The sequence below is a fragment of the Schistocerca piceifrons genome, chromosome X (genome assembly GCF_021461385.2).
Source record: "Schistocerca piceifrons isolate TAMUIC-IGC-003096 chromosome X, iqSchPice1.1, whole genome shotgun sequence".
Lineage (NCBI taxonomy): Eukaryota > Metazoa > Arthropoda > Insecta > Orthoptera > Acrididae > Schistocerca > Schistocerca piceifrons.
The window spans coordinates 487,794,755-487,821,899 of record NC_060149.1 but is presented as its reverse complement, the minus strand read 5'-3'; the positions used below and the strand labels follow the sequence as shown (position 1 = coordinate 487,821,899).

At 45.6% G+C, this 27,145-nt stretch overlaps 2 protein-coding genes across 5 annotated transcripts in view; one reads left to right on the top strand and one right to left on the bottom strand.

The window, feature by feature from the left end:
- The window catches only part of LOC124721500 (beta-1,4-glucuronyltransferase 1), a 324,876-nt gene that overhangs the window by 103,922 nt on the left and 193,809 nt on the right, over positions 1-27,145 (bottom strand). For all 4 annotated transcript variants that reach the window (XM_047246514.1, XM_047246512.1, XM_047246513.1 and 1 more), the window contains one exon: positions 19,103-19,156. The gene's annotated coding sequence lies outside the window, so the exon portion shown is untranslated. The remainder of the gene's footprint in view (positions 1-19,102; positions 19,157-27,145) is intronic.
- LOC124722439 (RNA-binding protein 25-like) overlaps positions 1-27,145 on the top strand; it is a 105,607-nt gene that overhangs the window by 73,536 nt on the left and 4,926 nt on the right. The window contains exon 3 of the mRNA XM_047247601.1: positions 7,556-8,306. Coding sequence (XP_047103557.1) covers positions 7,556-8,306 — 751 coding nt within the window. The remainder of the gene's footprint in view (positions 1-7,555; positions 8,307-27,145) is intronic.

Sequence of the window (27,145 nt, the reverse complement as noted above, 5' to 3'; positions counted from 1 at the left end):
TAATTAACTGAAGTAGAGGTAAATGACATTGAACTTCCGTTTCCACTGAACACACAATATAGAACACTAAATACTAAAGTGTAAATACTAGAAAAAATGTTGCATACTACCACCTACGAAACGTCAACCACACGCGGGAGGACGTGGTTTTTCGTTCGACCTGGAACGACAACACCGCCTTGCGACTGCATACTATGACGACACGCAGACACGTCCTGGTCGCGCTACCCGTGACGAATGGGAGGCAAAGCCAGATGTGAGCTTTGTTTGGCAACGGTGTACGGCCTTGGTGGGCGAAGGCGATCACGTTCGTCGTCCTCTGGAGTCTAGTAACGCCCGGGATATCCTACCGCGGTCTCGCATCTTACACGCCGCCACACCGCCTTCCAAATAAACTAGAGCAATAACGGTTGTCTGCTAGCTGCAGCAGCTGAGACACCGCTGAGCGGTTCAAGGCCGGCGCAAGACCAGGCCAACGTACGGCTTCTTGCCAGGTTCCGCCAACACACACACACACACACACACACACACACACACACACACACACACACACGCGCGCACACACACACACACACACACACACACACACGCGCGCTGGTTATAATTAGACTTCAGCTTTCGCTAAGTGAGCCAGAGTACACGAAGAACTATTTGCCGTATGGGTATCCATACGAGAGAGAGTGCGCTGCAGGATTTGCGTTGTTAGTAGTGTTGGTGTCATGAATTGCCATTTGGCGTTGGTATTGGTACGGCGACGTTGGGTTGAAACGCAAGCGTCAGTGTGCATTACAATTGCAGACAGTCAATATGGCTCTGGGCAAAATGAGCAGCTTTACTCGTAAACCTGTTTTATAAAAAAGCAATAGTGCTGCTGCTCGTCCTGAGTATCGACGCATTAAAGAAATACGGAGAAGTCTTCTTTCCGCACCAGGGTTGAAGAACATGATTCGGAACTTCGAATTAACTGGCGATTTGGAAATTGCTCCTGGGAGATGTCGCCACAAACTGTTGGGTTACTGTTGCCATGGATAGAACGCAGGACGCTATGTGCCATCTTCAGTCAGTGCACGTGCTGTACCACGACAGCTGAACATTCCATGGTCCACCGTTCGAAAAGTGCTGCGAACAACTGTGAAATGGCATGTAGTAGGGTTCCAAGCTATCGTGAATGCAGACGGTCATTCTAGAAAGCAACGTTTGTAACTTGGAACAAACATGGTACGCAGTTGAACATTACCCTCTCACGTGGAAATTAAAGTGTTTCTTTCCGTGGCTTATTCGGATCTCTCTTCCACGTGTTCTTACACGTATTTCCACATAGTTTCATTGTCCAAAGATCATTCGCTTTTCATGGAGGCCCCTATTACGTAGCGAAAGTTCAATTACAATCAACCTGTATTATTGAGCGACTGAAGGTTTGTTGAAACGGTGTTTTACTTTTATTACAAGAATGACCGTAGCTGGGAGGGCGTTATTTAAGAAGCCTTAGGACCTACTCAGATAGGAAGGATAAAAGTCGTACACGACTCCCTCAGGTAAAAGGTGGCTGCTATAGAGAGAGCTTCTGCTACCTAACTAGGAACTCTGAAGGATAAGGCGCTCTTCCCTGTAAAAGAAAGCTGCATTTTATCGAAGTGAGGTGTGTCCGAGCCGCTTATGCAATACGCAAAACCAGCGAGGTCATCGTATGTGAAGGATTCTTATAGTACAGACTTTGCCTTCGACAGCATTTTCGAGATCATCACGTGTAATTTATACGGTAACTTAATATATAATAAAAAGTGACAGTTTGTTGTCCAGTCGGTATTAGTGTAAGTTCCGTAGAAGGACGTAGGGAACAATATGACAGACGTATTTCGTGAAGGCCAGCTGCATTCATCTCAAATGATTTCGAGCAACTACAGAAAATTCGAAGCGGTGTAATCGGACGTCGATTCGAGGAACTTTTGTCCCTCCAGGTAAGTGATCTGCGTGAGAGAGACAATCCTCATTTCACACCGCCAATTCGTCATATATGAATGATGAAATACGGTACAAATGACTACCACAATCCACTGCCGACTGTAATGGTTGTAAGCTACAGTTCAGTATCTGCATAAACAGTTAACATTACAGCAAATTAACGCAGAGCTCTGTATCTCTCAATGAAACAGCTTTGATCTATGTTGATAAATTTCTTACAGCTGAAATAACTTCATTTAATACTCACTAGAACGTCGTTTTGAACTACTTATTTCACGTGCTGTTATTTTCCGTTAGACCGCTTGGTTTCAAACACTTCACTGCATTAGTCCATGAATTTTGCGTATTTGTTCCTATGGAAGAGATACTTTGCTATTACTTCCTTTAAACGATTGAGAGTGCAATAGCCTATTGAAGCATTTCTTGTCAGAATTATCTTAAATACCCTTTACCAACACCTAAGAATGATTCATTCACATAATTACATAGTTTCGGAGTGATTTCAGACAAAGAGAATGTATAAAGTCTTGGAAATTGCGAATAGTTTCTGATCAGGAAATTCGACAATCGTGTTGTTGATCTTAAGACATTGGGATACACGAGAGAGAGAGAGAGAGAGAGAGAGAGAGAGAGAGAGAGAGAGAGAGAGAGAGAGAAATTAATCGAGTCATGTATCTAACATTGACCTATGTAACTCAAGCTTTTGAATTCTCTAACAAGTACAAAAAAAGAATGATACTTCACTTCCCAACTCCTGTCTTTCACAAGTGTCCTGACATGGTCCTGGTGCATGTCAACGCCACGTGAATACTAACGCAATGGAAAAAGAGCACATCAGCTACGCACGTGTCACGTCTAACCTACTTTAGAACTTTAATACTGCGCAAGTCTGAGCACCAAATGAAGTAAATTAATTATGGGTACTGTACGTTTCTACTAATAATGAATGGCACAGTCCAATTTGCGTGTGCACAAGGTTACTTCTCATTAGTTTGTTACAATTTCAAACTGTGAACTTAAAATGACTGGGGCCGCTACATTCTACGTTCAACTCCTGAAAGAAGAAAACGGTTCTGTAACCACCGTGATGGAGACTACTTCAACATCATGATCAAATTTATTCATGCCACGCCTGGAGCCATTAAATGCTGCTTTGCTTCAATAATAAATGCTCTCGTTGCTCTTCTGTGATTCATAGACATCCGCTGGATGGGTAGGGAAATAAAACATACAGGCGGCAGGCTGAAATTTTAACACGATGAAATGCCACCGAGTGAACAGTGGTGGCACTTCCAACTTCGCGTGACGACACTGGTCACGTTCTGCGACTACAAGATGCCTAGCAATGGACTCAAAAATTCAGGGTGATTTTGTTAAATCGGGACAAACACTAGCAAACTATACCTGAGAGTTAAAGAAGCAAGAACTTCCCATTGACGTGCGTTCGGAAATGCGTTGCCAGGGGCTACGCCCACTTTAAGGCGGAGATGGAAGATCTTTGACAGTGACCCCGATATCAGCACCAGCCAGGTGGTCCACCTGCTTGAGCTAAGTCAAGACGATCGTGTGGAACGTTCTCCACAACTGCCACTGTTTTACAACGCAGGCCTTGTTATCAACGGACTTGTCTGCGCGCCTAGTGTTTTTCGTCGTACAGGTCGCCACGATCCTAGGATTTCTGACATCCATCGTACTCACGGAGGCGGCTACCTTTACAAGGGGCGGTATCGTCAGCAGTCACAAACCGACTTTTGCGTTATTGAGAATTTCGAAGGTATAGCGGCAACGAACATCAGCGCCGGTTCAGACTCAATGTGTGGACGGGGATTATCGGCGCCCCATTACGTGACCAGTCATCCTCCAACAACGCCTTAGGAGTGCGGCATATCTGCACTTCCAGCAGGTGGCTATACATGCCACTAGAAGACGTGTCTCCGGTGGTATGAAGGGTAATGGGGATACCACATGACGGGGCTCAACCTAACTGCCCTCTCGGGCGTGGAGCTAAAATACGGTACAGAGAGAACATTCCCACTTCCTGGCCTTCTCATGTGTGCTATAATTAATTGAAACTTACACTGTTAAAGATAGTTTTTCTCCATCTTTAAGTGTTTGTACCTCCCTCGCATGGCATTTCAGGTTGTATGTCACTTTTTTTCCTCATTCTCTGAGGGATCGTTTCCTACAGTTTCTCTTCATCTAGCAAAACCACCTTGACTAAGGATTTGAAGGTCCATCCAACATAGCTGTCCTCTAACAGAGCTCTAAAAAAAACCTGAAGCAGACTTTTAGGTTTAGTTAAATTTTTCTGCCTGTAAATACCGTATTTATTGGTCTAAGCTACTGCTTTGTGTCCTCAAATGTGGTCGCTATGTGAACGAACTTCACTGAACACTGAAAAGTCTTCAGTGGGATTACTGAACGGAGTTCTATTTATTCCTGAATGGTGGCCTCAATGTCACTATGTAAGGCACTTCTCACCACAGCCAAAGTCTTCAGAAATTACTTCGGAGAACAGATCTGCATCTTCACAGTGTATTATTTCGGAGAATACGAATATTGGTGTTTAAAAGCTGAATGGAGATATGTTACAAAAATTTTTCACGATAGTACGAGATCCAAATGCAGCGAACTCAACAGCGCAAATGTATCTACAAGTGCGGAGAATTATAACAACTCTCAAATATTGTAGCCAGTTCATTCAATAAAACATCAGGTGGATACACTGTCCTAAAACAAACATCTTGGTATCTGTACGGAAGTGCAGTTCGTCTAGTATGGAAAACAAACTGCGAAACGATCCTAAAAAGATGTAATTATAGGAAAGTGTGTCTATACTTTACAGCCATAATAATTTCAAATAGTATCATCACAGCAGATCTGCCTTACCCGTATTGCAATTGGTAACGTATCATATGAGAAGTGAGCGAACGACCTGCACCGGATGTATTAGTACATTTTCAACACACAAACCCTTTTTTGCACCTCAAACCATGTGACGAATGTTGCAGGACACCCTGTACCGCTGCTAGTCAAATACGCATTCCTTCCTGGGATTCCCATTTGAGCGAAGAGCATTTCCAAATACTTGTGTGTTCATCGAATCTAGCGGTAATCTAACAGGACGCCTCTGAATTGCTTGAACTTATTTCTTTAATCCAACCTGATGGGCATTACGCTCTACCAATACTCAAGAATGGGTCACACGAAGGTTCTGTAAGATTTCTCCTTTGCAGGTGAGTTACACTTTCCTACAATTCTCCAAATAAACCCAAGTCGACTATTCGCCTTCCCTACTACCGACCTTACGATCTTGTACCAATTCATTTTGCTCTGCAGCTTGTCGTTGAGTCTGGGTATTTAACAGCTGTGGCTGTGTTAAGCAGCACACCACTAATACTGTACCCTTCCGAATTACCTTACTTTTCTGTACCTTTAGAGCAAGCTGCCATTTGTCACACCAATAGATATTCTGTTGAACTCGTCCTTTATCTTTCCATGGTCTGTTAACGACAACGCTTTCGTATGTTCAGTACAGCGTAATCTGCGAACATTCGTCGATTACTGCTCACCCTATAGGTCAGATCATTTACGGATACAGAGAACAAAAACCTTTCTATCACACTTCCCTGGAGCACTCTGGACAACACCCACGTTTCTAATAAACACTCGCCGTGGAGGACACCGTACTGGGTGTTATTAATTGAGAAGTCTTCTAGTGACAAATATGAGAACCCACTCTGTATGCTCGGCCCTACGTCAGTATTATGCAGCGGCGCACTGTAAAACGCTTTCCGGAAAGGTAAGTACATGGAATCTACTTCTTGCCCTTCACTGGTGCGAGAAAGGTGAAATTGAGTTAAGTACCAGCGATGCTTTCTAAATGAGTGTTGATTTTTGGATATAACTTTTTCTACCGCCAGACACGCTCAAGAATTCTGTAGCGGAGTGCTGTTGCTACCAGTAGTAACACTTAATTCCGCCTCAACTCTTCAAGCATTATCTTACAGATGGCGCCAGTCGAACCCGGCCTAATACATGTTTCAGTAACTGTTTCGTTGAAAAAAGAACTTTCCTTACTAAATTGAGTTTTGAAGTAACACTGGGGCTCGAATGTCACTAAAAGCACGGACTTATTCCCAGTGACCGGTGTGCCACGGAAAATATTACTGTGAACACAACGTTTGTGTTTTTCAACATCAGAGTTTCATTAATTTAGTGAACGGCGCATTAACTCAACTACACCGTGTTACATATTAATTATCAGCACTGTAGACTGCCGCCGCTACCTGCTTCCTATGGTGATAGTGGTCCACCGAGAGGTCATAGTTTCAGCCCAAGATTTTTGAGGAGTGACGTTAACTGAGTTGGACGCTCCGTAATTTGTTTACATGATTAATCAATATTGTACAATCTATGACTGTATATAGACGAAGTTCAGCAAATCCTCCCAGGTTGACATGTTTACTAGTTTTTTTCGTGAAACACCCGTTTTGGAGACATAATTCTATTTGCAATAATTACGTTTTGAATTTGGGCCGTGCATATACTTCAAGTTTTCCCGTAAAACAAAAACAGTAATTCTGTATACACTCTCCCCTCCATCTACTACTATCCTATGCCGTGTATCTCGATTTTTGCGCTCTGAGCGTAAAAACCTTGTGTACCCCCATCAACTATCCAACCTTCCTTCTCTCCCTGGCGCCAGTTTGACTCCACCTAAATATCTGCACAAGAACCTATGAAAGTAAGCAAGCACACCATGCTTAAATGCGGCACAAATCTTCTGGAATACTACATGAACTGAGCTGTAAAGTAAAGCAGCGTTTCCAAGAAAAGGTAGGTACCTTCCCCCTCTGATTGTGTAATTATAAAAAACCCTTACTCATCAAGAAACTAGTATCCTGAAAAGTGATAAATGTGGTAATGGATAACCGTATTTCATTAACGCTGTACCCCGATGTCAGCATCTAACATTGTACGTTGCGTTCTGAAGACAGTGTTATTAGGTCAGTTTGTTGGAGTGCCTTCAGTTTGACTTCAATACGAACAATCAAATATTGCAATTAAGGCAGTGTGTAACAGAATTTACGCACTGGACGTCAAATACAATTAACCTCCTATTTATAAAGCTCCCAGCGCAGGTGAAATTTAATAACTTGTCTGTATCAAATACTAAAGGCAACTTTCATAACGGGGGAAACACGTAGTGACAGATGAAGACAGTGGAAGGAGCGAGAGCGAGAGAGAGAGCGAGAGAGAGAGCGAGAGAGAGAGCGAGAGAGAGAGCGAGAGAGAGAGCGAGAGAGAGAGCGAGAGAGAGAGCGAGAGAGAGAGCGAGAGAGAGAGCGAGAGAGAGAGCGAGAGAGAGAGCGAGAGAGAGAGCGAGAGAGAGAGCGAGAGAGAGAGCGAGAGAGAGAGCGAGAGAGAGAGCGAGAGAGAGAGCGAGAGAGAGAGCGAGAGAGAGAGCGAGAGAGAGAGCGAGAGAGAGAGCGAGAGAGAGAGCGAGAGAGAGAGCGAGAGAGAGAGCGAGAGAGAGAGCGAGAGAGAGAGCGAGAGAGAGAGCGAGAGAGAGAGCGAGAGAGAGAGCGAGAGAGAGAGCGAGAGAGAGAGCGAGAGAGAGAGCGAGAGAGAGAGCGAGAGAGAGAGCGAGAGAGAGAGCGAGAGAGAGAGCGAGAGAGAGAGCGAGAGAGAGAGCGAGAGAGAGAGCGAGAGAGAGAGCGAGAGAGAGAGCGAGAGAGAGAGCGAGAGAGAGAGCGAGAGAGAGAGCGAGAGAGAGAGCGAGAGAGAGAGCGAGAGAGAGAGCGAGAGAGAGAGCGAGAGAGAGAGCGAGAGAGAGAGCGAGAGAGAGAGCGAGAGAGAGAGCGAGAGAGAGAGCGAGAGAGAGAGCGAGAGAGAGAGCGAGAGAGAGAGCGAGAGAGAGAGCGAGAGAGAGAGCGAGAGAGAGAGCGAGAGAGAGAGCGAGAGAGAGAGCGAGAGAGAGAGCGAGAGAGAGAGCGAGAGAGAGAGCGAGAGAGAGAGCGAGAGAGAGAGCGAGAGAGAGAGCGAGAGAGAGAGCGAGAGAGAGAGCGAGAGAGAGAGCGAGAGAGAGAGCGAGAGAGAGAGCGAGAGAGAGAGCGAGAGAGAGAGCGAGAGAGAGAGCGAGAGAGAGAGCGAGAGAGAGAGCGAGAGAGAGAGCGAGAGAGAGAGCGAGAGAGAGAGCGAGAGAGAGAGCGAGAGAGAGAGCGAGAGAGAGAGCGAGAGAGAGAGCGAGAGAGAGAGCGAGAGAGAGAGCGAGAGAGAGAGCGAGAGAGAGAGCGAGAGAGAGAGCGAGAGAGAGAGCGAGAGAGAGAGCGAGAGAGAGAGCGAGAGAGAGAGCGAGAGAGAGAGCGAGAGAGAGAGCGAGAGAGAGAGCGAGAGAGAGAGCGAGAGAGAGAGCGAGAGAGAGAGCGAGAGAGAGAGCGAGAGAGAGAGCGAGAGAGAGAGCGAGAGAGAGAGCGAGAGAGAGAGCGAGAGAGAGAGCGAGAGAGAGAGCGAGAGAGAGAGCGAGAGAGAGAGCGAGAGAGAGAGCGAGAGAGAGAGCGAGAGAGAGAGCGAGAGAGAGAGCGAGAGAGAGAGCGAGAGAGAGAGCGAGAGAGAGAGCGAGAGAGAGAGCGAGAGAGAGAGCGAGAGAGAGAGCGAGAGAGAGAGCGAGAGAGAGAGCGAGAGAGAGAGCGAGAGAGAGAGCGAGAGAGAGAGCGAGAGAGAGAGCGAGAGAGAGAGCGAGAGAGAGAGCGAGAGAGAGAGCGAGAGAGAGAGCGAGAGAGAGAGCGAGAGAGAGAGCGAGAGAGAGAGCGAGAGAGAGAGCGAGAGAGAGAGCGAGAGAGAGAGCGAGAGAGAGAGCGAGAGAGAGAGCGAGAGAGAGAGCGAGAGAGAGAGCGAGAGAGAGAGCGAGAGAGAGAGCGAGAGAGAGCGAGAGAGAGCGAGAGAGAGCGAGAGAGAGCGAGAGAGAGCGAGAGAGAGCGAGAGAGAGCGAGAGAGAGCGAGAGAGAGCGAGAGAGAGCGAGAGAGAGCGAGAGAGAGCGAGAGAGAGCGAGAGAGAGCGAGAGAGAGCGAGAGAGAGCGAGAGAGAGCGAGAGAGAGCGAGAGAGAGCGAGAGAGAGCGAGAGAGAGCGAGAGAGAGCGAGAGAGAGCGAGAGAGAGCGAGAGAGAGCGAGAGAGAGCGAGAGAGAGCGAGAGAGAGCGAGAGAGAGCGAGAGAGAGCGAGAGAGAGCGAGAGAGAGCGAGAGAGAGCGAGAGAGAGCGAGAGAGAGCGAGAGAGAGCGAGAGAGAGCGAGAGAGAGCGAGAGAGAGCGAGAGAGAGCGAGAGAGAGCGAGAGAGAGCGAGAGAGAGCGAGAGAGAGCGAGAGAGAGCGAGAGAGAGCGAGAGAGAGCGAGAGAGAGCGAGAGAGAGCGAGAGAGAGCGAGAGAGAGCGAGAGAGAGCGAGAGAGAGCGAGAGAGAGCGAGAGAGAGCGAGAGAGAGCGAGAGAGAGCGAGAGAGAGCGAGAGAGAGCGAGAGAGAGCGAGAGAGAGCGAGAGAGAGCGAGAGAGAGCGAGAGAGAGCGAGAGAGAGCGAGAGAGAGCGAGAGAGAGCGAGAGAGAGCGAGAGAGAGCGAGAGAGAGCGAGAGAGAGCGAGAGAGAGCGAGAGAGAGCGAGAGAGAGCGAGAGAGAGCGAGAGAGAGCGAGAGAGAGCGAGAGAGAGCGAGAGAGAGCGAGAGAGAGCGAGAGAGAGCGAGAGAGAGCGAGAGAGAGCGAGAGAGAGCGAGAGAGAGCGAGAGAGAGCGAGAGAGAGCGAGAGAGAGCGAGAGAGAGCGAGAGAGAGCGAGAGAGAGCGAGAGAGAGCGAGAGAGAGCGAGAGAGAGCGAGAGAGAGCGAGAGAGAGCGAGAGAGAGCGAGAGAGAGCGAGAGAGAGCGAGAGAGAGCGAGAGAGAGCGAGAGAGAGCGAGAGAGAGCGAGAGAGAGCGAGAGAGAGCGAGAGAGAGCGAGAGAGAGCGAGAGAGAGCGAGAGAGAGCGAGAGAGAGCGAGAGAGAGCGAGAGAGAGCGAGAGAGAGCGAGAGAGAGCGAGAGAGAGCGAGAGAGAGCGAGAGAGAGCGAGAGAGAGCGAGAGAGAGCGAGAGAGAGCGAGAGAGAGCGAGAGAGAGCGAGAGAGAGCGAGAGAGAGCGAGAGAGAGCGAGAGAGAGCGAGAGAGAGCGAGAGAGAGCGAGAGAGAGCGAGAGAGAGCGAGAGAGAGCGAGAGAGAGCGAGAGAGAGCGAGAGAGAGCGAGAGAGAGCGAGAGAGAGCGAGAGAGAGCGAGAGAGAGCGAGAGAGAGCGAGAGAGAGCGAGAGAGAGCGAGAGAGAGCGAGAGAGAGCGAGAGAGAGCGAGAGAGAGCGAGAGAGAGCGAGAGAGAGCGAGAGAGAGCGAGAGAGAGCGAGAGAGAGCGAGAGAGAGCGAGAGAGAGCGAGAGAGAGCGAGAGAGAGCGAGAGAGAGCGAGAGAGAGCGAGAGAGAGCGAGAGAGAGCGAGAGAGAGCGAGAGAGAGCGAGAGAGAGCGAGAGAGAGCGAGAGAGAGCGAGAGAGAGCGAGAGAGAGCGAGAGAGAGCGAGAGAGAGCGAGAGAGAGCGAGAGAGAGCGAGAGAGAGCGAGAGAGAGCGAGAGAGAGCGAGAGAGAGCGAGAGAGAGCGAGAGAGAGCGAGAGAGAGCGAGAGAGAGCGAGAGAGAGCGAGAGAGAGCGAGAGAGAGCGAGAGAGAGCGAGAGAGAGCGAGAGAGAGCGAGAGAGAAAAGGAGAAAGGCAGCCTTCACCTGAAGTTTGAACTGCAACGATGTAGGCACGAAAGCACACAATGCACTGTGTCCTAGCTTACTCTAGTACCTGCAAGAACTTCGGTAATTTTCAGGTCACAAAATTTTTCATACAAAGGGTTTCCAAAAGCCCTGTTCGCTTACGCTACAGAAAATCACACTGATTTCGCTAAAACAAATACCAGTCATAGGAATTCTTAAAAATGGGACTCCCGTATTCATGATCCAGAACATCAAGTCTGTATGAGGCAAATTCAGTTGTATCTTTTCCTTAGGCCTGACAAATTACTGCGTAAAAGTGTATAATATGGGGATCTTTGTGCAATTATGACCGTATAAATGAAATGAAGGAGATAACGAAAACCTGTATAAATAGCGCGCCGCCTTGAAGCTGGCGCCATTCTGCACGCAAACTAGCACCGCCGATGTCTGCGATGTATGCTATCCTAGTTACTCTCGTCGCAGAGTGGAGAGTGCTCGTCATTCAAATGGCCGTCACAGCATGAACATCTACATGTTATTACTTCCAAATGTCAGATCTACAAGAAGTACCACTGAATTTGTCTCTAGACATGCTCTACTGGCGGCAAAATGCCAGTCCATTTCAAATAAAGCTAATGTGCATTTTATATTTTACAATGCCACGGAAGCGATATTTAGTGGCGTAAGCAGACTGGGCTTTCGGAAACAATATTTGTCTGAAACATTTTCTTGTATGTACGCCTTTACAGCTCCGAATTGCGAGATCATGCACCATCGAAATAGTGAAGTGGGTTAAGATTTATAAAAATTTTGGCCCTTTTGAACCATTCTTGGTTTAAAGGCTGTTGATTGAGCAAGCCGCAGTATACAGCTCAACACATCCTAATACTACATAACTACAGCAAGTGTTTTTCACTGTGTAGTAGGAAGTAGAGAATCATGTATGTAGTCACAAGAGTTAATTTGCATCTAATTGTGAACTTTATGGCGCTTTCAAATTTCCATACTTCAGCAATTTTTCTGTTGACATAAATGGAAACAGAGTGTGCCAGATAGCTCGAAAGCTGTTTTATTTTACGATGCTATAAACATAAGTCTCTCAGATTCCAGTTGCGAACAGCTGGAACGTGCAATGTCCTTTGGCACAATTGACTCAGCTGTACTGGAAGTCTACACTAACTTAACTGTACGAAGTTCTACTGTAGGTGACTCAGTACTCACAACGGCCACAATTTGAAATACTTAGATTTCATGCATTGAAGATAAATCGGGGAAACTATCGGTGAAGACCTGTATCATGACTAGCTGCTAATGTTTACGGCAGCATTGTTGCCAGCTGGAATGCACTTAGCTGGTCCGCTTAGTAGAAATATTGATTCGGAGTTATATGAATATATTTGTCACGAAGATCTAATTCAGGCTCGAGGGGTGTATTCAGATCACTGTTGACCAGTTTGACACTTCCTGTAGTCAATTCACGAACCTCATGTAGGCTACAATTTAGCAAGACTGTGGACCCTTTCACTGCTGTCGCATGTCATCTGCATCATAATGTTTGTTTGTTGCGTACAGAAATCTTTTATGTATCCACACAATGAACGTAATGCTGACAAGGGAACCTCCCCATCGCACCCCCCTCAGATTTAGTTAGAAGTTGGCACAGTGGATAGGCCTTGAAAAATTGAACACAGATCAATAGAAAAAACAGGAAGAAGTTGTGTGGAACTATGAAAAAATAAGCAAAATATACAAACTGAGTAGTCCAACTTTTCACTAAATCTGGTGCGCGATGGGGAGGTTCCCTTGTGAGAAACAAAGGGAGCATATCGCCCTCTGTACGTCAGGGCTATCTCTATTAATTTGCAGTACACGTTGCAGAAGGCTCCACAGTATTTGACGTTATGACAACCAAATTTTCAATTTAAAGACTTCAGGTACTCATTCCATGTCCAGATTTGGTTATCTATTTATTCGAAAGTAGCATTTTAATGAAATTACTCTGATGCCCCATGACTACGGGGTCAGCGAGATCCATCATGTATCATTGCAACACTGTGAAGGCTGAACTGTGAAACTACAAAGGAACACCTAATGTAGAGTACGACCTTCATGTATCAATGCAGTTAGCGTGCTTATTTTAGTCTGCACGGACACGGGAGGACGATATAGAAGTTTTGACTGCATGTAGTATGTGTTCAACAAATTTATTCGAGTGGTTAGGTGCCACGATAATTTGGAAATTATAGACAGGCTCAGTGACTGTGAGGGAAGCTACCAAAAACCGGCCGGAGTGGCCGTGCGGTTCTAGGCGCTACATTCTAGAACCGGGCGACCGCTACGGTCGCAGGTTCGAATCCTGCCTCGGGCATGGATGTGTGTGATGTCCTAAGGTTGGTTAGGTTTAATTAGTTCTGAGTTCTAGGCGACTGATGGACTGATGACCTCAGAAGTTAAGTCGCATAGTGCTCAGAGCCATTAGAAGCTACCAAAATAAGGGCCTTCATCTGTCTGCTGGACTATGGAGGAGACGTCGGGTATGCGAGGGGGAGGGGGGTGGGGCGCAACCTTCAGCCGCAGCATGGGCAACGACGTCCACGTGCTTAATACCAACGTCGTGTCTGAAGATGTCCAATCAGCACAGGATAGGCCCTGGATAAAGACCTGGTGGCAGCCTCTAGGTTAAGCCTTCCGACAGACGGAGAATCGTTGGCTTTGGAAGGTTCCTCAGTTTTCTAGATTGTGGAAAGGGACTGTCACGGCTGCGCCATTGTTCTCGTCTGGAGCGCCACCATAATAGTTTTCATGTCTCTGAAAATGGTCGCTTGGGCATACTGTGACGGCTGCAGAGAGATTCTACAACGCCATGTGTACCTTTTTAAAGGTACATGTTGGCATGGGTTCCTCTAAAGACAGTGTTCTCCTCACCTGACAGGCCTCGTGGACGAGTACCAGTAAGCTAAGGACGCCACACATGTCGTACGGCCAACTTATTACCCAAGTTTAAGTATCATTGTAGAAGCTTAGGGCCTCGCCGTCGTAGACTCTTTCCGACCGCCGGAGAGCTCTTTATCACAAATAGGAGGCGTTAACCGCAAGCAATGCTGGATGCCCGATCCACGGTACGGGGAGTCGTTCTGCATCTTGCATTGCCTTATGAGGACACTGCAGCCTGCATTTAACTTCTGTACATCTTGTGGTGCTACAGAAGGCTGCTTAAGATTGAATGGATACATCGGATGGAGATGAGATGCTGGATCGGATTGGGGAGAGAAATTCATAGTGTCATCTGAATAGAAGAAGCATCAGCTGATGGCTATTTCCTGACGCCTCATGAAATATTCTAATTCATTAACAGAAGGCATTGTGAAGTGCAAAAAATTGTAGAAGGAAAACGAGTACGCAGGTTCAAGTGAATGCAGGAAGGATGATTAGCGTTTAACGTCCCGTCGGTGACATCAGATAGTGAACACAAGCTCAGATCAGGGAAGGACATTGGCCGTCTCTTTCAGATGGACTTCTCTGGCACTCGTCTGAAGTGATTTAGGGAAATCACAAGAAACAAATCTGGATGACAACACGGTAACTTGAACTATTGTCCTCCCGAATATGAGCCCAGCGTGTTTCCCCTGTATTATCTCGCCTGCTAACTGGATATAGGTTGCAGTATTTATTGGAAGATTAAGAGACTCCCGCATGATAGCGAAACGTGCATAGCGACATCAAACCAGCCTTCCAACTGACGACATGAATATTCCACTAGCTGTGAACACTACAGAACTGAAGTACTCCCATCCCGCCGTGACGCACTGGAATGTGTTATTTACTGTAAGTTTTTGATGAATGTGTAACAATAGTCCTACACATACAAAAAAAATGTCGCGGATGTAATTTAATTTTGGTGAATGTCGTTCAGCGATCTGAAATTTTTTTTAGGCAACTGGTTTTCAACAAACCAGTTTCACGGACAACTGAAGAGAATGGATGAATTTCGATAGCTCCAGAGACAAAGTAAAACATTTGGGTACTTCATGACTAGTAGCTCGCCTTCAATTTCGCCAAAATCAAGAGTATGTTAAAACTAAAGTTACTAATTTTACTCTTGCCATAATCTCAGTTGATTGTTTCAAAGAACAGCACAACCGAAGGAAATACCACCCTTCAATTTCGCCAAAATCAAGAGTATGTTAAAACTAAAGTTACTAATTTTACTCTTGCCATAATCTCAGTTGATTGTTTCAAAGAACAGCACAACCGAAGGAAATACCACGTCCCTCAGATGTAGAGCACTGAATACACTGTTGTCCGCAGTTTACCCAGTGTCTCCCTGCAGCCTTCACAGTTTCTGGGTTTTTGCACGAACGGCCGCATTTGAAAGCAGCGTGATGGACGACTCCTGAAAGTGATGACTAACCCGTCAGTTAAAAACGAGCCCCACAGCTATTGAGCTAAGTGCCAGTTCACAGTTCCCAGTGCGGCCGGCCACGCTGTTCCCGTGTACCGGGGTGACTCCGGCGCATCGCACTTTCTCATCGTAAAGGCTTAATGGGCCTAAGCACTCTTCATAGCAACGCAGCAACAGTGTCTGCCACTAGCTTTAACAGCTACTTACTACTGGCTTCGGATTTGGTACAGTAAAGAAGAACTGCAGCGATGACGTTGAAACAACTCTCACGTCTAACAATTTTTCTTCAGTTTCTTCTGCCAGTTGACACGTTTAATACCTTTCCTCTAACCATAGGTATCTTCATGCAATAAACACAGACAATAAGCGGGATAGATTCAGAAGTAAGAATGGCATGCAGCACATGTATACAAATAAGAGAACTACTCAGAGGTCGATGAATAGTGGAACTCATTAGTCGACCACAATATTAATGCTCCGGGAAGTTAAGGCGCATAGGTCGTCTCGTGTGTAACTGTGAGCTTGAAGCCGATTAGAATGTGCTGCTGTGTGAACAACCAGAAGTTATTCCAACTTCCACAATGTATACGCAGTCGAAAAAATTGATGTGGTTTTTGTTTGTCACCGCCCATTTCCGGTAACTACCACGGAAGGCTAAGTGTAATAATATCATGGTTGAGTAGTGTGTGTCCCGATGAAGTACAGCGAGAAACCTCGCACACATTTTCTAGAAAAAACATAAAATGAATATGATGTACTGTAACCGTAACCAATGTGCAATAAATACATCACTGCGAAGAGGGAGTGCCAGAGGGAACTTCAAGACAATAAATAATAGATGTTTTCATCGCAAATTCGATTCCACTCATCCTTGGGATTTAGTAAATATAACAGGAAACCAATCACTGTGGCCAAATGGCGATTTCAATCCCATTCCCTTAAGTACCATGTTTATTGACCCTTACCCCTGTCGCACTGTGGTTGACTACCGTAAGACCGCGTCTATTTATGGCACATTTACTGTTTAAGTGTAACGGTACAAGTCATGCAGTCCAGCAGTCCAGCAGTGGGACGTAAAAATGGCCGAAAGCTCAATCTTTACTGCGTTAAAGTAACAGTTTCCATGGAGGGGCGGTCATTCTCGCAAACTTACATGAAAGTGAAAATAAGTAAGACTCTTGGCATGCCTGTACGAAGCTCTCATCATACGCACTTATGAGAAGGTTTCAAAACCCATGGCAAATCAGAATTATCTACTAGCAGGTCTTCCTCAGCATCAACGTACTGACCTATTGGATTCTCAAATTGTTTTAGACCAAACTCAGCACGCATAGCTGAAGGTAACATGTTATGTATCCAGAAGAAGTAAAAACTCTCATAAAACGGAAAGATAATTTGAACGTTCCTGTGCTTTAATAGGCATTGTACTGTGAGATTGTACGCACTTTCGTATCTCCGAGCAGACTGACAGTCTATTTCAGGGGAGAATACAGTTGAACACAGAATCTCAAACGCCGTTCACATATCTTAACTGATAATGATGGTACAGTTTACGATAATCTAGTATCAACCCACACCAGAACAAAATCCTAGGGTAACTGGGGAAAAGCCTGGCCCTTTTAGTCTTGCCAGCAGTCATATAATTGTTGTTAGGTTTGCAACACGTGTGCATAGCGCAAAACCACTACCTGCGACAGGCACTTTAGGCAGACGGTGACGCCGGCTTGGCGTGCTCCAGTTGACACGATGACATTTGCATTGTCTGCGCGCGCCGCATCAGATGACATCCGGCCACAGCGACGCGACACCGCTGCTCCCGTCATGAGAGACCACACCAAGGTCTCCAACATACTGTTTATCTGGCTGTCATCTCAATTACAGTTACTGTCATCTGTCACCTATACGAATATCTCGTAGCTTTTGACTGAATCGCATGAATGACACGTGCAGGACAGGTAATCTTTAAATACTAGCCTAAGCTACTGTAAGATTCAGAGAAGACCCACGTACAGCGTAAAACGTGGGTTTTGGACTTTTAGCAGCAGGCTCTAACTTGGCCAGGCTAATTACCGTCTTAAGATTTGTCTGGCAACCAGATCACAACTGAGTGGAAATTTGTCCACTCACAGAATCGAGTCAGGAAGCTGCTGGTTAAGCTACAGATAGTGGGTTCTACGCACGTAAGAGTCTCTTTATAATAATAATAATAATAATAATAATAATAATAGTAATGTTGGGGAATATCTACAGGCGTCCGGCATATCATACAGCCAGGAGGGTTTCAGTTGTATCCGTTTCACATGCATGAAAACTGACGTACGTAAAGCCCATAAAAAGAACTTTTAAGCGGACTGTCTGTCTACTATGTAAGCTTTCAGTTTAAGATATAAGAATTACTCTCTTATTAACCATGCGAACGCACACGAGATACTCGCGACAAAGATCGTTTGAATCAGAATAGTGCGAAATGCGGTTTTCCGAATGAAATACACAGCGGAAAAACGGAGACAGCGTACTTCATGGCACGAAGGTGTAATTAATGTCAAATAAGATAAAACGAAGTCAGAATGCGCGGAAGACTTCAAAGGTAGGTGGGAGATAGTACGGTAATTGAATGCTTCAATTGAGCAACCCACCAATTATCGAAGTGTCGGGCTATAGTAATTAAACTGCAGCGGTGATTTGGAGGATGGGGAGAAGCAAAGTTTCAATACGACAGATAAGACGGATGCACGGACTTTTTGTGCGTTTTATGGTGTGTGTGTGTGTGTGTGTGTGTGTGTGTGTGTGTGTGGGCGCGCGCGCGCGCGCGCGCGCGCGCTGGGGGACCTCACCCAAGCGCGGCCGCTCTTTGCCAATAAATTTCGGAACTCTAGAAAACTGTTCGAAGATTATGGTGCTTATCAACGAAGGAAGGAAGGAAGGAAGGAAGGAAGGAACCCAGTTATCGGTGCATACTGTATCGTTTGACGAAGTATCTTTACGAAATAGCTGTAAGTATCTTGACGTAGTACCTTCACGTATACTTCACAAAATGTAGGAGCGACGCTAAGAACGTGAACTGTAATACAGAATTCCAAAAGTTCCCTAAGTACCACCTAAGAAAAAATCAACTGTATTTTCATCAATTGTGCTGTGCCCTAACTTCTTTGGACTAGCACACACTGGTTTACAAAAAAATATGAAGCACTCAGAAGAGGAGGAAAATTTCAAGGGTTGACGGGTTGCATGTTATTTGAGTGATTACAAAATCGAGGCAAGTTTATTAAGAACTAGGCTGCATAAGCCCACTTCGCAGTGAAGTATTCACCCGTCTGGCCTGGATGTGTGCAATGATGCCGGCTGGGAGGGTTGTCGAAGCAGTTTTATCCTTTCTTGGGACAAGCTGATACACAAGTGTTTTAACTGGTCCTTGATATCCTGGATGTTGTCACTGGGACACAATTTACGTTTGAATTGGTACCCCAGTTGTACCTATCCGACGATGGTCATTCGAGGTAGCAGAGAATCACGATTCGTCGCTGAACAAAATGGACGCCATTCATGAATAGTTCATGTTTCCCTGTCACGGCACCACTCCAAACGCAGCAGTATGTGGTGGTGTGTTAACGGCAACCTACGCTTGGTACGCAAATTTCCTAGTCCGACTCCTAATTTCTGACCAGTGATGCGGATGACCATGTTGCTGGGAATCCAGTATTACTGCTTGCATGGCCGGGGGGGGGGGGGGGGGGGGGAGGGCGGCATGTGTGAAGGGGTTACGATGTGCTTGGTACGCATCTTGTATACCCATCAGGCCTGGTAACAATATTAGTGCACTCTGGTGTCAGAGAATTAAAACCCCATTTACGCACCCGCCGACGGAGTGTATTTGTATGAAGTTACATTGACATCGGACCATGTGTTGTGGTTGCTTCCCATTTTTCGATAGGCAGTGTAATTGTCTTAGTTAAATAAAAAGTGGAGGTACTTACCATTACGTGAAGTCCAGTGGCAGCCTACGTGTCAGACTGGGTCACGTCCAACAACTGCAGAGAAAACAGAACAGCCATGCTAGAGATGCTGAACAAGAAAATATATTAAGTATTACGTAATATAAATGTACTCCAACACATTTCGGTGTAGAATGTAAGAGATGACATCTACAAGTGCCCTATTGCCGTTAACATGTATACAGTGATACATATTTGTGTGTGTAATTTCATCTAAACTTGTTTTCGTTTGTTGGTAAAGAATTAACCAGTAACAAATATTTTTTGGAAAGCTGTATCTTAATGCGAAACTGGCTTCCGATTGTTATGCTAATCTACAGATGCTTTAACGCTTCCTGTTACATTAATTTCTCAGCAACCAGACACCCGACTCTCCAGCACGTTCCAGTGGACAGCGGTGCTACTTGCTTTCATCCTTCGACTTTTTCAGAACGGTGCGGAAATTGTAGCAATACAAAGATGACACACATTCTAAATGAGTCACAGTAGAACGCGAATAGTTCATAATATGCTTAATATCTGCTTCAGCGTCAGATACGAGAGTATTATGACGGAAATTTATTTATAGCGTGTTTGCTGTCAGCACTGCTACAATTTGCGCATCATCCTGAAAATTTCGGAGGATCAAAGGAAGACGAAACTCCGTCCACTGGAACATACTGAAGGACCGGATGTCATGCTGTTGATAAATAAAATACGTAACAGGAGCAGTTATGCATCTAAGGATGAGCATAACCCGAAACCGGCTGCGGCATTAAAATAAAGCTGTTTAAGTATTTGCAGCTGGTTGTTCTTTTGACGAACAATCATTAACGGTTGCGTCCGAGATACAGTATGGACAAAATTGATTGTAAAGCGTGGGAACTAAAACAATTTTAAATAACTTTGGCTTTAGATAGCGTGAAATCTTGCCATTCACGATCATGCATTAAGTTAGTGTTAAGGCTAGAAACATGCCCCTACAATAAAGGTTGCGAGAAATTAATAAGGTTCAGTCGCATTCGTGCGAAAATAATCTGTTCAGATATCGTGTAGGCAGTTTTCCACCACGTTCAAAAATATTTGCCAGCCTATTTCGGCATCAGTCTTCGCAGAATCAATGCCATATATTCTATACGAGGGAGCATTATATCATGTATTCTGGAGTTAGGCAGTCCTCGCTGAACTTCGCTGTGTTCATTACCGTTCGTGACACGTCGTACGTCAGGGAGAATATGTTTCTTCATACTACTCTTTACCTCACTTTCGAAAGGAAGCAACTGCCTATAGAAGTACACACTAATCTTGGCGAATTATTTCGATTGGGATTAACTGAAGAATTTAAAGATAGAAAGTTTTTCCGGAAACATATAGGGCCTTAAGTACAGACGAACTTATACCATTAGAATGGCAGTTCGCGCTTCGTACCAAGGAAGTAGGTAAGAAAGTAACAGCAGCTGAAATTGAAATAATATCTTCAACTGTTTAGATATGTCGAGATAGTTAATATTCAATACCTAAACTAAAGAAGCCTGTTGTTCACGTCTGAAGACTTCCCTCCAGTGTCTGCTCAACCATTGATAACAGACCGACGTGACGTGCTTTGTTAAGATCAAACGTGCCTGTCAAGCGTGTATAAAATTATTTTAGGTTTTCGGCCGCGTAACGATGAATCGCCGGAACTATACACATAAAAAAAAGTTTTGCATCACCCCAGTTCCCAGAACTCGAGAAGATAGACGTTGATTGTGGATATTGTATCACAGACACAGTCCCTTTGACTGTTCAGAGATGTCATTAAGCCCGCCCAAAGATTTAAACAACCGTGCATGAACAGCGCCTATTTAACGCAGGGGGGACGGGGGGGGGGGGGGGGTCAGACAGCCGATCAGTTCCAGTCATTCTACCAGAAAGGAGGTACGACGACTCGTGTTGTCTGTATTTCAACTATGCCTAGACGGTCAATACGGGGGTTCGATCGCGTCCGCATTGTTACTTTGTGCCAGGAAGGGTTCTCAACAAGGAAGTGTCCAGGCGTCTCAGAATTAACCAAAGCGATGTTGTTCGGACATGGAGGAGATACAGAGACAAGAACTGTCGGTGACATGCCTCGCTCAGGCCGCCTAAGGGCTGCTACTATAGTGAATAACCGCTACTTACGGATTATGGCCCGGACGAACCCTGACAGCAACGCTACCATGTTGAATAATGCTTTTCGTGGAGCCACAGGACGTGTTACGACTCTAACTGTGCGCAATACGCTGCATTATGAGCAACTTCATTCCCGACGTCCATAGCGAGGTCCACGTTTACAATCACGACACCATGCAGCACGGTACAGATGGGCCAACATGCCGAATGGATCGCTCAGGATTGGCATCACGTTCTCTTCACCGATGAGTGTCGCATATGCCTTCAACCAGGCAATCGTCGGAAACGTGTTTAGAGGCAACCCGGTCAGGCTGAACGAGTTAGACATACTGTCCAGCGAGTGCAACAAGGTGGAGGTCCCTGCTGTTTAGGGGTGGCGTTATATGGGGCCGACGTACGCCGCTGGTGGTCATGGAAGGCGCAGTAACGGCTGTACGATACATGAATGCCATCCTCCGACAGTTAGTGCAACCATATCAGCAGTATATTGGCGAGGCATTCGTCTTCATGGACGACAATTCGCGCCCCCCCCCCCCCCCAATCGTGCACATCTTGTGAATGACTTCCTTCAGGATAACGACATCGCTCGACTAGAGTGGCCAGCAAGTTCTCCAGACATGAATCCCATCGAACATGCCTGGAATAGACTGAAAAGGGTTGTTTGTGGAGGACGTGATCCACCAGGCACTCTGAGGGATCTACGCCCAATCGCCGTTGAGGAATGGGACAATCTGGATCAACAGTGTCTTGATGAACTTGTGGATAGAGTGCCACGTCGGGTACAGGCGTTTCGCTGTATGGTGGTACAACATGCTATGTGTGGTTTTCATGAGCAATGAAATGGGTGGAAATTATGTTTATCTTGATCTTCGTTCCTATTTTCTGTACAGGTTCCGGAACTCTCGGAACCGAGGTGATGCAAAACTTTTTTTGATGTGTGTATTACATAACAGACCTTTCTACCTCTTTTGCGGCGATGTTCTCCAGGGTGACTGAACAGCAGTTTACCAGTTCAGTCGATTTTGAGAGAGTAGCTGCGATGACGGTTGGAACGTTGGGTGCTAGTTTTTCAGTGTTGCACAGAGCATACGGGGAGTAACTGTTTCCCAACGGTACGTGATTAAGTTGTAAGTGCACACCCCTAAGATAATGAACTGTCCAGTGGACAGGGCAGCCGTAATCAACGGCGGTCGACCGTGCAAACTGAGCGCTTTGACGCGGCTAGCGGAGCCGCTAACAATGTTGTGCCAGGCACGGGCGTACGTATTGACGCAGCAGCGGGTTTCCCCGCGCACTGAGTCAGAGGCGGCGCGCCGGACGTGCCCCACGTTTCCCCACGCCTGCTGCGGCCGCTGCTGTGGTCCCCCACACTCCGCCCTTTCCCTCCAGCCACTCACCGCCAACATTCAAGCCGCAGCTCCCTACGTAACACAATGGACCTTGGACCTCCAACTGCGCTCGGTTAATGTACCGAAAGTTACGGAGTGGAAGGTGTTATTAAGAGTCCTCCTTGTATTAGGCAAATTGCTTATTACAGTATCCATCTCTTGCATCCTCTTTCTGCATTTCTTCTTCCAGTGCATTTACAATTTAGGGCATTAACCGGGAACCGTTCTCCACCCGTACGTTCTACATTTTCCTTCTATTTTCTCCGATTTTCCTTTATTTTCTCGTTCGGTTATATATTCCTGTATCTTTCCTCTTATCTTTACGGATCTTCCCCTGTACGCCTTCCACTCTGCTTAGAAATCTCATTTCTTGAGCTTGTTTTCGCCCATGGTTCACTTGCGTAAGAAAGGCTTGGTCCTGCTACCGTTTTATGAAGCTTCAGCTGGGTTTCTTTCCTGGCTCTATTCTGCTAACTTTTTAGGCTGGGGTTACACATATGGAAGTAAATTTATTTACTTTTAAGTCCAGGTCATGGTTATATTGCAAAGTGATGTCGCATCCTAGATATTTAAAATGTTTTACTTGCGCCAAGATTTTATTATTCGAGACTGTTTTAGATCTTACTGGTTGTCTGTCGGCAGACAAAACGAAAGAGATTGCATTTCAGGGCACTTTTAGGTTGTCATTTGTCACTATTTGCTGCAACATTTTTCCATTTATTCGTTTTTTCGTGTTCATTGGCTTTTTTTTGTATTTCCCATACCTGTAACAATTTCTGTGTGTGTATGGACTCTTAACTGTATTTATGAGGTCAGATGAGTAACCTCGTTGAGCCATGGTACTCCATAGCGTTTCTCTACTGACTATGGGAAGCTTTCTCGTCCAGTACCCTGAACTCTGAAAGGTTGGAGACCATTGATTGCAATGAAATATTAGCTAGCATCCCAGTTTTCCCCACCAACATTAGCACGCAACTACAGAACAAAAAACAACTTTTTTGAATTCCTGTTTTTGTAAATACTTAAGGTAACTGATTTCATTTCCTTAGACGGTTTGTTAAACAGCGAGTTATCTAATCAGTGAGACAACCGGAGCTACTTACTTGTTAGAATAGTTATTACAGAATGAAGAACTATCTCAGTGCATTGTGAACATCACCTTGAAATACTACTCAGAAAAGAAAATGAACTACCATATTGACGACACACGCGTATTAGCAAACCTACTTCTTTTGCGCCTCTTCTCTCCCTAGCACCAATTTCCTCGCCCATTATCTCCATCGCCATTTAAAATTAACCAAGTTATGCTTAGATTGTAAATCTCGTGACTGCTGGAGTCACTTCTACTGAACTGGCAGAAATTGGAAGACTTCAGGCTGCCAATGCTTCGATTATGAATACTGCCACTCTCTATACTACTATGTAAAGCCAAGTTGTTTCACGTTGTTACCAAAAATCCCTGAACTTAATCGGCCAATAACTTACGAATTTTTACAAAATTCTCTAATAAGCGTTCACACGACTATGGGCTTTGTATTTTTTTCAGACAACGATCTGCCGCTTTTCCGTTAAAACCTACCACAAGAAAGAAAATGATGTGACATGAAAACGTGCGGCTTCCGTTTCTTTCTCGCAGTGTTTTAACTGCGATAGCATGACAGACTACTGGACAAACTGTTTCTCCCATATTATTCGCTCTCCTTATACGTATACAATTTTAAACAAGAACTACTTGCTGATTTGTTTTCTTCTTCAGAGTCGGTTTTAACAGGAAGTAGGAAAATAATCTTTATGGCTTGTCGGCTTATGATTAGAATACTACTATCGAATCCGAATCGCCCGGAAGTTTCAAGTCCTATCTGTTGGCTAATTACAACTGTAAGAACTATTGTCGGTAAAGCTACTATCCTCAGAGGGTGCAGCAGCAGGCAAGGTCTCTCATATCCTGTATACCAATGATGCCAACAGACTCACCGATTCATTTTGCTCGACTTCAATTCTCGACCAAGGTTTCGTTGGCAATAACAATAAAAAAAGCTTAAACGTGTGTGTGTGTGTGTGTGTGTGTGTGTGTGTGTGTGTGTGTGTGTGTGAGAGAGAGAGAGAGATATTGGGAGGGGGGGTGAAGACGGGGAGAAGAATATGGACAAATGGGGGTGGACGAAGGAGATTAGGACGTATATCCAATTTTTACACGTATTTAGCAGCTACTAAGTATTAATGGGTTCGCTAGTAATAATAATAATAATAATAGCAGTACTAATGTAGTGTGTAGGCCCCATGGCAGTGTAGCGTCCATTGCATGGTTACTATTATACTGCGCAGCCTTTAATTTCAGTTATTTTTGGAAAGTAAGCAAGCAATTTCTCGTCTATCGACAGAAGTACCACCAACTCTGAAGACATTTTCATGAGAAATTTGAGTTAATATTGGGCTCACTACTACATGTAGTGGTAAGATTAAAATACCAGGCAAATCAATCTAATTCATGCTACGCTTCATGGTTGATCTCTTTTTGTATGATGTAATTTGAATTTTAGTTTATATATTAAGGATACATTTTCTCAGTGTAATGGTTGATTTACAGTACCTTTTGTTGATTTCAGTAAAGCATTTGACGTGGTACCCCATTGCAGGCTGTTGAAGGTATGAGCATATGGAATAGATTAATATATGTGAGTAGCTCTAAGACTTTCTAAGTAACAAAACCCAGTATGCTGTCCCCATCGGCAAATCTTCAGAGACAAGGATATTGTCAGGAATGCACCAAGTGGCAAGATTACGGTTATTCTCTACATACAAAAATGATTTGGCTGACAGGATGGGTAGCAATCTGCAGTTGTTTGCTGATGATGCTGTGGTGTACAGTGTGTTGTAGTCGTTGAGCGACTGTTGAAGGATACAAGACGACAGACAAAATTGCTAATTGATGTGATGAATGACAGCTTGCCTTAAATGTAGAGAAATTGAAGTTCAAATGGTTCAAATGGCTTTGAGCACTATGGGACTTAACATCTATGGTCATCAGTCCCCTAGAACTTAGAACTACAGGGCTATTACAAATGATTGAAGCGATTTCATAAATTCACTGTAGCTCCATTCATTGACATATGGTCACGACACACTACAGATACGTAGAAAAACAAAGTTTTGTTCGGCTGAAGCCGCACTTCAGGTTTCTGCCGCCAGAGCGCTCGAGAGCGCAGTGAGACAAAATGGCGACAGCAGCCGAGAAAGCGTATGTCGTGCTTGAAATGCACTCACATCAGTCAGTCGTAACAGTGCAACGACACTTCAGGACGAAGTCAACAAAGATCCACCAACTGCTAACTCCATTCGGCGACGGCATGCGCAGTTTAAAGCTTCTGGATGCCTCTGTAAGAGGAAATCAACGGGTCGGCCTGCAGTGAGCGAAGAAACGGTTGAACGCGTGCGGACAAGTTTCACGCGTAGCCCGTGGAAGTCGACGAATAAAGCAAGCAGGGAGCTAAACGTACCACAGCCGACGGTTTGGAAAATCTTACCGAAAAGGCTAAAGCAGAAGCCTTACCGTTTACAATTGTTACCAACCCTGACACCCGATGACAAAGTCAAACGCTTTGAAATTTCGGCGCGGTTGCAACAGCTCATGGAAGAGGATGCGTTCAGTGCGAAACTTGTTTTCAGTGATGAAGCAACATTTTTTCTTAATGGTGAAGTGAACAGACAATGTGCGAATCTGGGCGGTAGTGAATCCTCACGCATTCATGCAGCAAATTCGCAATTCACCAAAAGTTAACGTGTTTTGTGCAATCTCACGGTTCAAAGTTTACGGCCCCTTTTTCTTCTGCGAAAAAAAAAAAAAAAAAAAAAAAAAACGTTACTGGACACGTGTATCTGGACATGCTGGAAAATTGGCTCATGCCAGAACTGGAGACCGACAGCGCCGACTTCATCTTTCAACAGGATGGTGCTCCACCGCACTTCCATCATGATGTTCGGCATTTCTTAAACAGGAGATTGGAAAACCGATGGATCGGTCGTGGTGGAGATCATGATCAGCAATTCATGTCATGGCCTCCACGCTCTCACGACTTAACCCCACAGAAAGAAATCGCATGGGGTTATGTGAAAGATTCAGGGTTTAAACCTCCTCTACCAAGAAACGTGCCAGGACTGCGAGCTCGCATCAGCGATGCTTTCGAACTCATTGATGGGGACATGCTGCGCCGAGTGTGGGAGGAACTTGATTATCGGCTTGATGTCTGCCGAATCACTGAAGGGGCACATATCGAACATTTGTGAACGCCTAAAAAACTGAGTTTTTGTATGTGTGTGCAAAGCATTGTGAAAATATCTCAAATAATGAAGTTATTGTAGAGCTGTGAAATCGCTTCAATCATTTGTAATAACCCTGTACTTAAACGTAACTAACCTAAGGACATCACACATATCCATGCCCGAGGCAGGATTCGAACCTGCGACCGCAGCAGCCGCGCGGTTCCGGACTGCGCGCCTAGAACCGCTA